The 14802-nt window shown below is 50.0% G+C and overlaps 1 protein-coding gene and 1 long non-coding RNA gene across 10 annotated transcripts in view; one reads left to right on the forward strand and one right to left on the reverse strand.

Annotated features, from left to right (window-relative positions):
- LOC137538445 (uncharacterized) overlaps nt 1–14802 on the forward strand; it is a 281561-nt gene that overhangs the window by 250610 nt on the left and 16149 nt on the right. The gene's annotated exons all lie outside the window — the stretch shown is intronic.
- Nucleotides 1–14802, reverse strand: part of ZFPM1 (zinc finger protein, FOG family member 1) — a 312656-nt gene that overhangs the window by 4447 nt on the left and 293407 nt on the right. For 6 of the 7 annotated variants that reach the window (XM_068260644.1, XM_068260645.1, XM_068260648.1 and 3 more), the window contains 2 exons: nt 12471–12566; nt 8748–8897 (listed from right to left, as the gene is read on the reverse strand). In XM_068260644.1, coding sequence (XP_068116745.1) covers nt 8748–8897; nt 12471–12566 — 246 coding nt within the window. The remainder of the gene's footprint in view (nt 1–8747; nt 8898–12470; nt 12567–14802) is intronic. The other variant, XM_068260646.1, reaches the window with a different exon arrangement.

Genomic DNA, 14802 nt, shown 5'->3' on the forward strand with positions numbered 1-14802 from the left:
TACCATCGCAGAGTATACACAGTGGAGTTGATTGAAGAGCATCTCAACTGATCCCATTTTTCTGCATTCTCGCTCTAATATTTGAATTCGAAGACAAGAGGAGTTGCGCACAGCATGCTTAGCAAGGGATCGTCTCCGCTGCGAGTACTCTGCAAGGGGACGCTGGAATGGAAGTAGGGGGATCGGCCAATAGACACCAGGGAACACTATGGGAGAGGAAAGATGGACCACTAAATGCCAGTACGATGTATCGAGGAGGTCAGCACAGCCCATCCTGTCCATAGCCTCTCGCAGCATCATGGCCCAAGTAGAAACTGAGATTTTGTTATGGGGACACTTTTAAGTACACAGAAATTTTGGTTTATACTCTACTATATATGGTATGTATAGAAAGTTCTGCTTTAAACCACTACACGACAAGCCAGTAAAGCAGCCAGGCCTCAAACAATTTAAATTCTTGACTTGGCAGAAAGCAACATGGAGAGTGTCAGAGGGCCACAGCAAAACAATTCTGACGTGCCTAATGCAACCAGCCTGCCATATCTGAGCAGATGGAAGGACTGTGGGGTGTGTACTTTGAAGTGTAGTCCCACTGGTGTGTCTCCAAAAGATCTACTTCATTCTGAATTGGTGATGTTTCATGCTACTGAGCAGCATGCTTTCTTTCTACAATATTGATCATCCTAGAGAGGCAACAAAATATTCTATAAACACCTCCAGGCATACAAGAGAAATTATCTGCAATATGACGGTATTGATGTGTTTGAGATATTTGTTTTCTGGTCTGATATGAGGGCTCATCTCCCATGCTGGTCTTTTTCTAAGAACTCATTCTTCTTAGCAGTATGCAATATAGTTTAAAATCTCTTGATTTGTGTAAAGTCTACATGCATGGTTTGTCTTTTGGGAGGGAGTGGCTTTGCAGGGAGGTGTCTCAAGTCTTGTGGGCACTTCCATTTATACGGCTATTGGACATGGAAAATTATATGAGACTAAGGCCTCGTTCAGATGGGCAGCTGAATTGTGCATTTGCCGAGCAGTTCAGGTTCTTGTCTGCTGCCTGCCAGTGCAATCCGGTGCTGAATTCCACAGTGGTGTTACTGTGTGGCGGAGGCACGCAATGGGCTGCGGCCATGCTCATATCTCACTCACTGGGGGGCCGTCTGAATGGCGCAGTAGTGGGCTCCAACAAGCGCCCGGCGGGTGCAGGGAGCAGCTGACAGGCGTGTGAAAGGGCCCTGAGGAGGTCCGTATTCATTGAGCAAATGGTTTGGCTTGCCATGATTTTTCTGACAAACCCGTACACTACATCTATGACTTGTGGCAGTAGCATATGATCAGCAGCACAGTGCCCACATATTCTCCAAGAAAAAACATCCTCCTAATCTTTTGATAGGTTGATGAACTACATGTTTGCATTATGCATGTTACAGGGCCAGACTTGGGACACATACGGACTCTGGGGAGCCTCCGCACAGCGTATGTGACTACGCAAGATCTTTTGTAATGAAAACCCTGGATCTTAACTTGGCTGCAGCGAAAGTAATGCTTCCTGGATGATTGCTTTGTATATGAATGTGCAAAGGGTTAACTGATTTTGCCACTGTATTCTCTAACGCAATAGCCTCAATTCTGGTAGCTATGTGCGGTAAATATTTTTTTTTGTTGGTAAAATACCTCGACTTTAATTCATTAAGCTGCACTACTAAAATAATGCGAGGGAGCGCTCGTTAAAATGAAGGAGCAGCCGCTATGCACTTACATAGCAGTGCTTGTTGCAATGTACGGAGCGTGCCTTCCTTAGTTATGCCCGTTGTTTACATAGCAACGCGAGTGACTTTAAATGCCAGCGGCCACTACTATGTTAATTAAGATACTATGTGTAGTAACTATGTTAATTAACATAAGAGCGGCTGCTAGTGAAGTATCGCAGGACCGCCCGCAATTAAAGTTACACGCGCTGCTATGTAAAGCAACGCAGGTAACTACGGAAGGCATGCTCCTTACATACGGTAGCAACGTGCACTACTGTGTAAGGCGTGCATAGTAGCAGCCACTTCATTTTAATGAGCGCTCCCTCATATTAAGCTGAGCTTAATGAATCAAGGCCCTCATTCGGTATTTTCCCTTTTTTGGCAATTATGAAAGATTCTTCTGCATTTTCCAAAAATGCAGTAAAACATGTGATAAAAGGTGTGGGAAAATGCACTAAAACGTGCTGTATTTTAGCGGTAAGCCTGCAGTAAATAACCATTATGGTCTTTAATGGATTTTTTTTGGGGGGGGGGGGGGGGGGGGGGGGGGGGGGGGGGTTATTTGCTTATGTAGCAACCTATGAAAAGTGTATTTATAGGCATCCCTTATTAAAAAAAAAAATACTGTATATTCTGGTGTATAAGACGAACCCCAACTTTTCCAGATAAATTATAGAGTTTGGGATATACTTGCCGTATAAGACTACCCCTCTTCCAATGCACACCAAATAAAAATTAAAAAAATATCATATACTGGTGCTCAGTGGCGTAGCTACAAACCTCTGGGCCCCGATGCGGAATCTGGATGTGGGCCCCCCCCCCCCCCCCGGCAACAACAGCCCCCCCCTCCCCCGACAACACCCGACGGATGCACACACATATCAAAATCCCTATAGCCAGCTATAGGTACCCCCAGTATAGGTAGTCAGGCATAGGTAAGCCAGTATAGTTGCCCCCGGTATAGGTGAGATAGGCAGGCGCCGCCGGTATAAGTTAGATAGATAGGTGCCCCCAGTACAGGTTAGCTAGGTGGGTGCCTCTAATATAGGTAGCCAGAATAGTTGCCCCCAGCGTAGGTTAGATAGGTAGGTGCCCCCAGTATAGGTTAGTTAGGTAGGTGCCTCCAATATAGGTAGCCAGTTTAGTTGCCACCTGTATAGGCTAGCTAGGTGCCCCCAATACAGGTTAGATAAGTAAGTGCCCCCCAGTATAGGTTAGATAGGTAGGTGCCCCCAGTATAAATTAGATTAGGTCGGTGCCCCCTAGTATAGGTTAGATTAGGTAGCTGCCCCCCAATATAGGTTAGATTAGGTAGCTGCCCCCCAGGATAGATTAGGTAGCTGCCCCCAGGATAGATTAGGTAGGTGCCCCCCAGTATAGGTTAGATGAGGTAGCTGCCCCCCAGTATAGGTTAGATGAGGTAGCTGCCCCCCAGGATAGATTAGGTAGCTGCCCCCCAGGATAGATTAGGTAGCTGCCCCCCAGGATAGATTAGGTAGCTGCCCCCCAGGATAGATTAGGTAGCTGCCCCCCAGGATTAGGTTAGAATAGGTAGGTGCCCCCCAGGATAGATTAGGTAGGTGCCTCCCAGTATAGGTTAGATTAGGTAGCTGCCCCCAGGATAGATTAGGTAGGTGCCCCCCAGTATAGGTTAGATTAGGTAGGTGCCCCCCAGGATTAGGTTAGATTAGGTAGGTGCCCCCCAGGATAGATTAGGTAGCTGCCCCCAGGATAGATTAGGTAGGTGCCCCCCAGTATAGGTTAGATTAGGTAGCTGCCCCCCAGGATAGATTAGGTAGCTGCCCCCCAGGATTAGGTTAGATTAGGTAGCTGCCCCCCAGGATAGATTAGGTAGCTGCCCCCCAGGATAGATTAGGTAGCTGCCCCCCATGATTAGGTTAGATTAGGTAGCTGCCCCCCAGGATAGATTAGGTAGCTGCCCCCAGGATAGATTAGGTAGGTGCCTCCCAGTATAGGTTAGATTAGGTAGCTGCCCCCAGGATAGATTAGGTAGGTGCCCCCCAGTATAGGTTAGATTAGGTAGCTGCCCCCCAGGATTAGGTTAGATTAGGTAGGTGCCCCCCAGGATAGATTAGGTAGCTGCCCCCAGGATAGATTAGGTAGGTGCCCCCCAGTATAGGTTAGATTAGGTAGCTGCCCCCCAGGATAGATTAGGTAGCTGCCCGTCCCCATAATGGAGGGGGGGGGGGGCCGCAGCCGCGGGGAGGGCAGCCCGACCTCTTCCCGGGGCCCCCCCTCAGATGCAGAGTAAGCGGCTAACGGAAGCGCTATAGGCAGAACTCACCTCCTTCCCTGGTTCCAATCGACGCTGATCTCCTCTCTGGCTGGCTCTGCATAGATGCTTACACACGCAGCTTCCTGTTTAGCCGGAAGCTGCGTGTGTAACAACATCTATGCAGAGCCAGCCAGAGAGGAGATCAGCGGCGAGTGGAACGCAGGGAGGTGAGTTCTGCCTATAGCGTTTCCGTTTCCGCTTACTCTGCATCTGAGGGGGGGCCCCGGGGAGAGGAAGGGAGGAAGAGGTCGGGCTGCCCTCCCCGCGGCTGCGGCTCCCTCCTACCAGCGCGAACGGGCGCATGGCCCTCCAAAGGGAGATGGGCCCCCCGGGCCCCTCCCCCGCCTCCTCAGGAGCCGGGCCCGGTCGCCAAGGCGACCGCTGCGACCACGGGCCCTACGCCCTTGCTGGTGCTATGTATGAACAGATAATGGTGCTGTACTGTATGTGTAGCCCAGTATATAGGCAATTGACTGGTTGGATTGGTCAACTCTACCTCTCCCTAAGTGGATTGGTCAGCTCTACTTGTCTAGCTGTTTATCAGAGCGGTATGGAAGAATAGATCGCGCTGTGCCCATAAATCACGCCTCTTTCACCCTTCTGGCTCACCCTTGTATCCTATTTACTTCCTTCTCTGCCTCTCAAATCAATGGGCTGTTCACAGTGCCCACGTTGTGTTGTAGTATAACGCAGCACGGTAAATGAAAGTGCAGCGTGCTGTGCGTTAAACTCGTATGTGGCTTCATTCGGATATTTGCACATGCTCAGTACTGATTGTTTTATTTTTTTAATTTGACGCATGCGCCGTTTTTGTCTGATAGTATGCGTCAAAATGTATGCATCACGGACGCATGAAGAGACTCATAACGCGGCTCTATATAACGTCCAACTTCAAAGCTAACGTGTTGGGTTAGGGGCACGTTATGCGACTTTAACGTCGCATCTAACGCAACGTCCAAGTGTGAAAGAGGCCTAAAGTCAGATCTAACAAGACTAGCTGCATGCTTGTTTCTGGTGTTATTCAGATACTACTGCAGAGAAATAGATCAGCAGGGCTGCCAGGCAACTGGTATTGATTAAAAGGAAATAAATATGGCAGCCTTCGTATACCTCTTACTTCAGTTCCCCTTTAACCACTTGAGGACCCACCCTTTACCCCCCCTTAAGGACCAGCGCTGGTTTGAGTGATCTGTGCTGGGTGGGCTCTGCAGCCCCCAGCACAGATCAGGGTGCAGGCAGGGAGATCAGATTGCCCCCCTTTTTTCCCCCCTATGGGGATGATGTGCTGGGGGGGTCTGATCTCTCCTGCCTGCTGTGGGTGCCGGGGGGGGCACCTTAAAGCCCCCCTCCGCGGCGAAATCCTCCCCCTCCCTCTCCTACCTGGCCCCCTCCTGGAGATCCGGCTGCACAGGACGCTATCCGTCCTGTGCAGCCAGTGACAGGCTGTCTCCTGTCACATGGCGGCGATCCCCGGCCGCTGATTGGCCGGGGATCGCCGATCTGCCTTACGGCGCTGCTGCGCAGCAGCGCCGTACAAATGTAAACAAAGCGGATTATTTCCGCTTGTGTTTACATCTAGCCTGCGAGCCGCAATCGGCGGCCCGCAGGCTATTCACGGAGCCCCCCGCCGTGATTTGACAGGAAGCAGCCGCTCGTACGAGCGGCTGCTTCCTGATTAATTAGGCTGCAGCTGGCGACGCAGTACTGCGTCGCTGGTCCTGCAGCTGCCACTTTGCCGACGCACGTTATGAGTGTGCGGTCGGCAAGTGGTTAAAGGGAAGGTTCAGGGAGGGTGGGTAAAAAATAAAAATCAAATTCCACTTACCTGGGACTTCCTCCAGCCCGTGGCAGGCAGGAGGTGCCCTCACCGCCGCTCCGCAGGCTCCCGGTGGTCTCCGGTGGCCGACCCGACCTGGCCAGGCAGTAGAGCCCGGAGGACGTCCGATGACGTCAGAGCGCCGGCGTGGGACGCAGAAGTTCCGGGCCTTGGAGCGCAGAAGAGCCCGACCTGGCAGCCGGCCTGGCCGTGTCGGCCACCCGAGACCACTGGGAGCCGGCGGAGCGGCGGCGAGAGCACCTCCTGCCTGCCACGGGCTGGAGGAAGCCCCAGGTAAGTGGAATTTGATTTTTATTTTTTACCCACCCTCCCTGAACCTTTCCTTTAAGCAATACCAGTTGCCTGGCTGTCCTGCTGTTCTTTCATGCATCAGTAGTATCTGGATCACACACCCAAAACAAGCATGAGGCAAATGCAGACAGACTTCAGTCAGAGCACCTGATCTGCATGCTTGTTCAGGGTCTATGGCTAAAAGTATTAGAGGCAGGCAACTTGCATTGCTTAACAGGAAATAAATATGGCCGCCTCCATATAACTTGTACTTCAGGTGTCCTTTAAGCAAATTGCATGCAGTTTGGAAGTGCGCAGATTAATCTGGATTGGTCCAATTCTCCGCTGTATACAATCTGTATTAAATGTGTATGTAAGAAAAATGAACATTATCATTGATCATCTCAGATTACATATTACTTCTATTATTCCTTGTTTTTACAGTATAATATATGGTTATGAGTTTAAGACTAGGAAGCTAAACAAACTGAGTACATTTTTAGTTTGATTTTGTTAAGTGGACCATAACTTGCACATAAGACAAGGTAACCGATAAGGCTTCCTGCTTACTATGCTCATAAAATGCATTTTGGAGCTCTGCTAGCTGTTCCCATCCCTGCCTGCACTTCTGTTCTCAAGAAGCGCAAGGACTCCCCCTGCTGGTGTTCACACTTCAGCCACTGTAACAATGCAAAGGCTGAATCGTCATCACATCTGGAGTAGAGCTCTCATAACTCTTCACCTCACGCCTTGCAGTGCTTCAATTACATTTGTACATATGCCACAGACCTGGCCTGTAACAGGTTCTTATTGTGCCTTTTGATGGTAACTGCTGTGCTGTCATAGCAAGGCTCAGGGCACTCTGACAGGGATGACAGACGGCGGTTCATTTACCGCCTTTCAGCCACTCCTGTTCATCTACCAGGCACGAGCAGACAGCTGAAATTGTCCAGCATGGGCTGTGTCCCCGTCCCAAGAGGGTACATCTGATGGGGTAGCATCTTTTTGTGACATGCAGCATATTTTACCGGGTAGTAACCACACTGCGTGTCAACTGCTGACATGTAGTTCCAAATGCATCCACTGGGTTGCATTATAGAGCAGAAGGCACTCACTCCAGGCAACTGGTCCATGTGTGAGAAAGGGAACCTGCAGTGAGAAAAATAGAGGCTGCCATATTTATTTCCTTTTATACAATATTAGTTGCCTGGCTGCCCTGTTGATCTTCTGGCATCAGTGTCAGAGTCACAACCCTGAAACAAGCATGGGGCTAGTCAAAGCACCTGATCTGCATGCTTGTTCAGTGTCTGAGGCTAAAAGTATTAGAGACAGAGGATCAGCAGGAGAGCTGTAGGCTGTATTCAGATAGATATCATGCTGAAATCTATTGAAAATCGGTGTGCAGTGTGTGGGTGGGCAACACACGGGTCTGATCACATTCGATCAGAGAAAGTTCTGTGTCATGAACGATCTGCCCATACATCAAGTATTGTATGGGTACTTTAAAGGAATCATCAGACATAAAATGCTGCCCCCTGATATACTTACCGATGGCTTCCTCTAGCCCCTTGCACTCGACATGTCCCACGCCGCATCTCCACTTGCAGCTGCCGGCCCGGGATCCCAGCTGGTGCAGAGGCCGACCTCCTCTAGTGCGCCTGCACGAGCACCACTGTCAAACAAGCTCATATTGTCTGTGGTTTACTGCATGGACAACGTGGGCTTGATTGACAGCGGCGCTCGCGCAGTAAGGTCGACCTCTAAGTCGGCCTCTGCACCAGCGGGGACCCCGGCTCGGAGGCTGCGAATGAAGCAGCGGCGTAGGACGTTGGCTGCAAGGGGCTAGAGCAGGGGTCTCAAACTTAATTTACCTGGGGGCCGCAGGAAGCAAAGTCAGGATGAGGCTGGGCCGCATAAGGGATTTCACAAAAAAAGTCAACACCCCCCCCCCATTGATTTTTATTTCAAAATCAAATTCACACTGAAGCGAACTATTTTGCCTATTTTACCTTATAGTTCGCTTCAGTGCTCCCATTAAAAGTAATCCGCCGCGTCCCCGCCGCAAAACGATGGCTGCAGAGCCCCCAAATCGCCCGGGGGCAATCCGCCGGCATTTCCTGGAAGTGGCAGAGCTTTCAGCTTCAGCTCTGCCCCTCCTGACATCAATCGCGGCGCATCGCCGTCTCTCCCCGTCCCTTTCTGTGAAGGAAGAGTGAGAGGAGCGGGCAGAGGCGGCGATGCGCCGCGATTGACGTCAGGACGCCACGAAATGCCGGCTGATTGCCCCCCCGGGCGATTTGGGGTCTCTGCAGCTCTCGTTTAGCGGCGGGGAGGCGGCGGATTACTTGGGAGCACAGAAGCGAACTATAAGGAAGCTTTTGCCGGCACGGGTCACAAAATATTGTATCGAGGGCCGCAAATGGCCCACTTTGAGACCCCTGGGCTAGAGGAAGCCACCGGTAAGTATATCAGGGGGCAGCATATTATGCCTGATGATCCTTTTAAGGCTAATCAGAACATAAACACAATGGTATCTTCTGTTAAGACATATATAAAGTATCGGCAATTTAAACCTTTCAATCAAACCTACCAGAGTTTGCTGACTTGACCGTGGGCAGAGCTTTGATGACAGGGTACATTTCCACCTTTGGCCCGGGCTGGCAGATCATGTGATTGGTCACCAGGTGACTGTACAGTATGTCTCGGGTGGCAGAGATGAAGCCACATCCATGGCACATACCTAAGATAAAAAGAGAAAGGAGCTCAGGAAAATGTGACATTAATCTCACTTGCACACAAGACTCTACAGCCAGTAGCTGATTCCAATAACCTCTTTCCATCAATTTAAAATGGAACTAAAAATCTGCCATTTCTCATGCATCAGTTCTTTATAAGTGTTTTTTCGTAACTCCAAGCTATTTAAACTTGCCTTTCTATTTTATTATGCAGCCAGACGTTAATTTCCAAAACTAACAAGGCACAAATTGCCCTGACATCCAAGGTAAAAATAAAAGGACAAGATAAACAATTGTAGCTATCCTCCTCCTCCTGAAAATAACTTTTTTTTTTTAGATATCCCACGGTTTTATTTTATATTTAAAGAGAACCAGAGACGAAGCACCCTCATGTATTTTACCATATATATCAATGTAAACATGACAGTAAACACCTACCCTGCTCTCTTTCATTTTTCTCTGCTAAATCTGCCTGATATCAACCCTGATAAGAATCCCCGACTGAGCATTCAGTCTAGCTTTTCCCCGGAATGATTATAGCTGAGTCAGTCTTCTGTGATGTCTTTTCAAGCCCAAGCCTGCCCCCTTGTGGCTCTGCTTTGCTGCTATTTATCCTTGAAGCAGCAAAGCAGAGCCACAAGGGGGCAGGCTTGGGCTTGAAAAGACATCACAGAAGACTGACTCAGCTATAATCATTCTGGGAAAAGCTAGACTGAATGCTCAGTCGGGGATTCTTATCAGGGCTGATGAGCAGATTTAGCAGAGAAGAATGAAGCAGAGAGCAGGGTGGGTGTTTACTGTCATGTTCCCATTGATCTATATGGTAAAATACATGAGGGTGCTTTGTCTCTGGTTCCCTTTAAATCTACTTTTTAAGTTTTGACTGTTTCATTGTCTCTGCTCAATGACACATTCATTGAAGTATGCCAGAGCTAAAATCTATAAACTATTTCCTCTTTTTATCTTATTCCTGCTTTCAGAAGCGCTTTGCTGCCAGGAAAGTGTTTTATGGCTGTAATTCATATCAATGAAGCTTACGCCATAGCCTGACCTGGTTCCGACCTAGACAGAAACTGTCAATAGCATATCTGATATTTAAAGGCCCATACCTACTACACCATTTTCCCAACAATGAGCGTTTGTTTCTGCGATATGGGTACAGGCGTGTGATTACGCGAATGATGTTTAGAGACGGGCGGTGGCAACGACCGTCACAGCAGGTGGGATCTTAAGATCCCCAATGAGACTGCGCAAAGTACTGTGATTGCTTGACTTGACCTGTTTGTACCCGGCGAGTAACGTCGAGTGTACCCTCCGGACATAAGATGGACCGTGGAAAGCTCATAGTCAGGGGGAGTCGCTGGATCCATCTTCCTCATTTGGGGGGGCGAGTATTCAGCTTTCAGTATTCAGTTATTTGTGTGCTTGGCACTGTACATACACATGTCTATCTCAGCATGTCATGTCACCTTCTGTAGCCTGGAATATGTATTCTGTGTCTACTACAGCATATCCAGTTTTTCCTCTTCCTTTAGGCGTTATTAACCGCCCAAAGCAGAACTGTTATTTATTTTCCTACACATGCACATGCAGTGTTTCACTTACCTGGGGCTTCTACCAGCCCCATGCAGCAGTCCCGTGCCCGCGCTGGTCCTCAACAAACCCAGTTTTCCCGCTGCAGCTTAGTTTCATAGTCGGCGGGTCACTGCACCTGCACAGCCCTGGCAGAGCATATTATTGCTCGCGTTGCCGTCCGCAATAGCATCCTGTGCATGCGCAGTGGCCCGCTAACTCTAAAAAACCAAAACTAAGCTACAGCGGGAGAACGGAGGATCAGTGAGGACCGGCGGGGGCACAGGGTGGCTGGTAGAAGCCCCAGGTAAGTAAAACTTTTTTTTCTAAATGCCTTAAAGAGAGTCTGAAGCGAGAATAAATCTCGCTTCAGAGCTCATAGTTAGCAGGGGCATGTGTGCCCCTGCTAAACCGCCGCTAAACGGGGGTCCCTCACCTCACAAATCCCCTCCGAGCAGCCGGGGATCTCTTCCTGGTTGGGGCAGGGCTAACCGACGCAGCCCTGCCCCACACGCGTCTGTCAGTGCGTATCTCCGCCTTCCCCCCCGCCCCTCTCAGTCTTCCTTCACTGAGAGGGGCGGGGGAGAGGCGGCGATGCGCCGCTGATAGACGCGACTAGAGGCAGAGCTGCAGCCGTTAGCCCTGCCTCTAGGAGCAGCAAAGTATACGACCAATTTGGACGTTGATTTTGCGGAGGAGGGGGGGGGGGGGGGGGTTGGGGTGAAGGGACCCCCGTTTAGCCGCGGGATAGCGGCGTTTTAGCAGGGGCACATGTGCCCCTGCTAACTATGAGCTCTGAAGCGAGAATTATTCTCGCTTCAGTGTCTCTTTAAGGATAGCTTTAATCATAGCAATGTGTTGTGACTGTGTAGGCTATCAGGCGGTTTCTCCTGTGGTACTCCTGCATCTCAATCTGTACGCACTTTATTTATCTCTTATTGCAACCTACTCATGAGTGTATGCACACGCATGCACACAAACTCATTCTATTTTCTATTTCTCTTGCTGCTTGCACAAACGCACTTTTTTCATATAATTACAGGAATTTTTCTTTATAGTGTTCTCTTTATTTATTGCACTTTATTTACAATTTTTCACTAAATGACCACTATTTTCCTGCTTGGGAGATATAGATATACATCAGTGTTCTCCTCAGAAATTTTTTCGAGCCGGGTGGCATGAAAAAGTAGCCGGGTGGGTCGATGAGAGAATACAGGGTCACACTTCTCTGCAGAACTCTGCTTACAGCAGACGAGGAAGTGAGCAGATGACAGCCAGGTGCACACCAGAACTAACCCGGGCTAAAAGAGCCTCGGGAGAGTGTGTGTGTGTGTGTGTGTGTGTGTGTGTGTGTGTGTGTATATAAAACCATTTTTTTAATCTACCTTTTGCTGCTAGCACCAACGCACCTTTAAAGTGGATCCGAGATGAAAAACTAACTATAACAAGTAACTTATCTATATATCTTAACTAAAGTTTAGATAGTTTACACAGCGAATCTAGCTGCAAACAGCTTCAAAAGTTTATGATTATTTATTCCTGTGATAAAATGAGAGCAGCCATGTTCTGTTTGTCACAGGCTGAGGGCTGGAGATGCTATAAGCTTGCCTGTGTGTAAATTCAGTCCCCTCTCCTCTGCAATCAATGGCTAGTAACCACCTCCTCCTCCTGCCTAGACTGAGCTCCCATAAGCCCTTGGTACAGTGCCAAGGCACAAAAGGAGCTGTGGGAAAGGCTCGTTTAGTTTATAGGGAATTTGAGTATTAAAACAAAAAAAAAAAAAAGTATTTGGCTTGAGGAATGCCCTATAATCTATATGAAAGGAACACAATTATGCAATGAGTAAAAGTTTATCTCAGATCCAATTTAATGAGAGAGGAATGCACTATAGTGCCTCTTTAAGATGTAAATGAAAGATGTACAAGGAAAAAACACTCCCCTATTATGTAATGAGCCAGTACACAGCCAAGGCATGAGTGTCAGGGAGAGGAGTTTGGGGACATTACCGTTCAGTGTGTCGGTGTGGACTTTCAGGTGGCGTTCACAGTTGGCCTTAGTGGTAAAGGCGGACAGGCAGATCAGGCATACAAACGGTCGTTCTCCTGCGAGAGATAAGATATTCGATTACTAAGCTTTGCTCAGCGCCACCCCCTGGGCGCCTCGCTATCACAAAGCAATGGTAGCCACTTGTGCTAATAGAGAGGAGCACAGAACACACTGATTAAGATGCTGAGATAACGGCCTGTGATGTGATTCATGTGAAGGGGAGACTTTGAACGTGCCGAGTGGAACGCAGTAAAAAGCAGAGGAGACGCTAGATTAAACATCTCAAGTACAAAATATTTGCATCATCAGATTACGCTTCCAAGGACGATTACATGGCGAGTTTTCACTTAACCCACAGAACGCCAATACTTAAAATGACTCAGGGACAAATAAAATATTTATACATACCTGGGGCTTCCTCCAGCCCCATCCGCATGGATCGCTTGCATGCCGCCATCCTCAGCCCTCTCTATCACCAGTACTGGGTTCCGTCACTTTGGCCAGTCAGGGCCAGTCGATGCGAGCGCAGTGCACTCCCTCAGTATTGCACAGGCGCATGCATAAGGCAGGCGCCAGAGAGAGTCACTGTGCATTCGCAAAACTGTCCACTTCTGGCTGAAGTTACGAGACCCGGTACCGGAGATAGGTACGGCGGCGTGGGAGCAATCCATGCAGATAGGGCTGAAGGAAGACCCAGGTATGTATAAATCTATTATTTTAAATCGTCCCTTGAGTCTCTTTAAGGTTTATCTGCTCTCGTAATAAAGGGTTCAAGAAGAACAAAAGCCAGACAAAGCACTTCAGCTAAGATGTGAATTGTAAGTGGCAAGAATGGTCAATACATCCAATTTTTGATTGGTAAATGTTACCAATTCCATGTAGTATGAGAGATTACCTACACAATCTGTTCATAGTATTCAAAATCTGTTCACCCTCATACTAGAAGAAGGGGATAAAATTGGCCAACTGCTGGATCCTAAAGAGGCTTCCCCCGTCCTCCTCAGCCAGGCTGATCCAGCACTGGGCCCCCAGAAGAGTGGCCTCCCTGCACACTAGCACCATCCCTCTCTGGCTGCACACTAGCACCATGCCTCTCTGGCTGCACACTAGCGCCTCTCTGGCTGCACATTAGCACCATGCCTCTCTGGCTGCACACTAGCACCATCCCTCTCTGGCTGCACACTAGCACCATGCCTCTCTGGCTGCACACTAGCACCATGCCTCTCTGGCTGCACACTAGCACCATGCCTCTCTGGCTGCACACTAGCACCATGCCTCTCTGGCTGCACACTAGCGCCTCTCTGGCTGCACACTAGCACCATGCCTCTCTGGCTGCACACTAGCACCATGCCTCTCTGGCTGCACACTAGCACCATGCCTCTCTGGCTGCACACTAGCACCATGCCTCTCTGGCTGCACACTAGCACCCTCCCTCTCTGGCTGCACACTAGCACCCTCCCTCTCTGGCTGCACACTAGCACCCTCCATCTCTGGCTGCACACTAGCACCAGGCCTCTCTGGCTGCACACTAGCACCAGGCCTCTCTGGCTGCACACTAGCACCAGGCCTCTCTGGCTGCACACTAGCACCCTCCCTCTCTGGCTGCACACTAGCACCCTCCCTCTCGGGCTGCACACTAGCACCAGGCCTCTCGGGCTGCACACTAGCACCAGGCCTCTCGGGCTGCACACTAGCACCAGGCCTCTCGGGCTGCACACTAGCACCAGGCCTCTCGGGCTGCACACTAGCACCAGGCCTCTCGGGCTGCACACTAGCACCAGGCCTCTCGGGCTGCACACTAGCACCAGGCCTCTCGGGCTGCACACTAGCACCAGGCCTCTCGGGCTGCACACTAGCACCAGGCCTCTCGGGCTGCACACTAGCACCAGGCCTCTCTGGCAGACATAGCTGAGCCCAGTCGTATCAGTGCTACTGCACAGATGGCTCGGTCACACTAGCACCAAGCCTCTCTGGCTGCACACTAGCACCAGGCCTCTCGGGCTGCACACTAGCACCAAGCCTCTCTGGCTGCACACTAGCACCAGGCCTCTCTGGCTGCACACTAGCACCAGGCCTCTCTGGCTGCACACTAGCACCAGGCCTCTCGGGCTGCACACTAGCACCAGGCCTCTCGGGCTGCACACTAGCACCAGGCCTCTCGGGCTGCACACTAGCACCAGGCCTCTCGGGCTGCACACTAGCACCAGGCCTCTCGGGCTGCACACTAGCACCAGGCCTCTCGGGCTGCACACTAGCACCAGGCCTCTCGGGCTGCACACTAGCACCAGGCCT

Source organism: Hyperolius riggenbachi, chromosome 11 (genome assembly GCF_040937935.1).
Source record: "Hyperolius riggenbachi isolate aHypRig1 chromosome 11, aHypRig1.pri, whole genome shotgun sequence".
NCBI lineage: Eukaryota > Metazoa > Chordata > Amphibia > Anura > Hyperoliidae > Hyperolius > Hyperolius riggenbachi.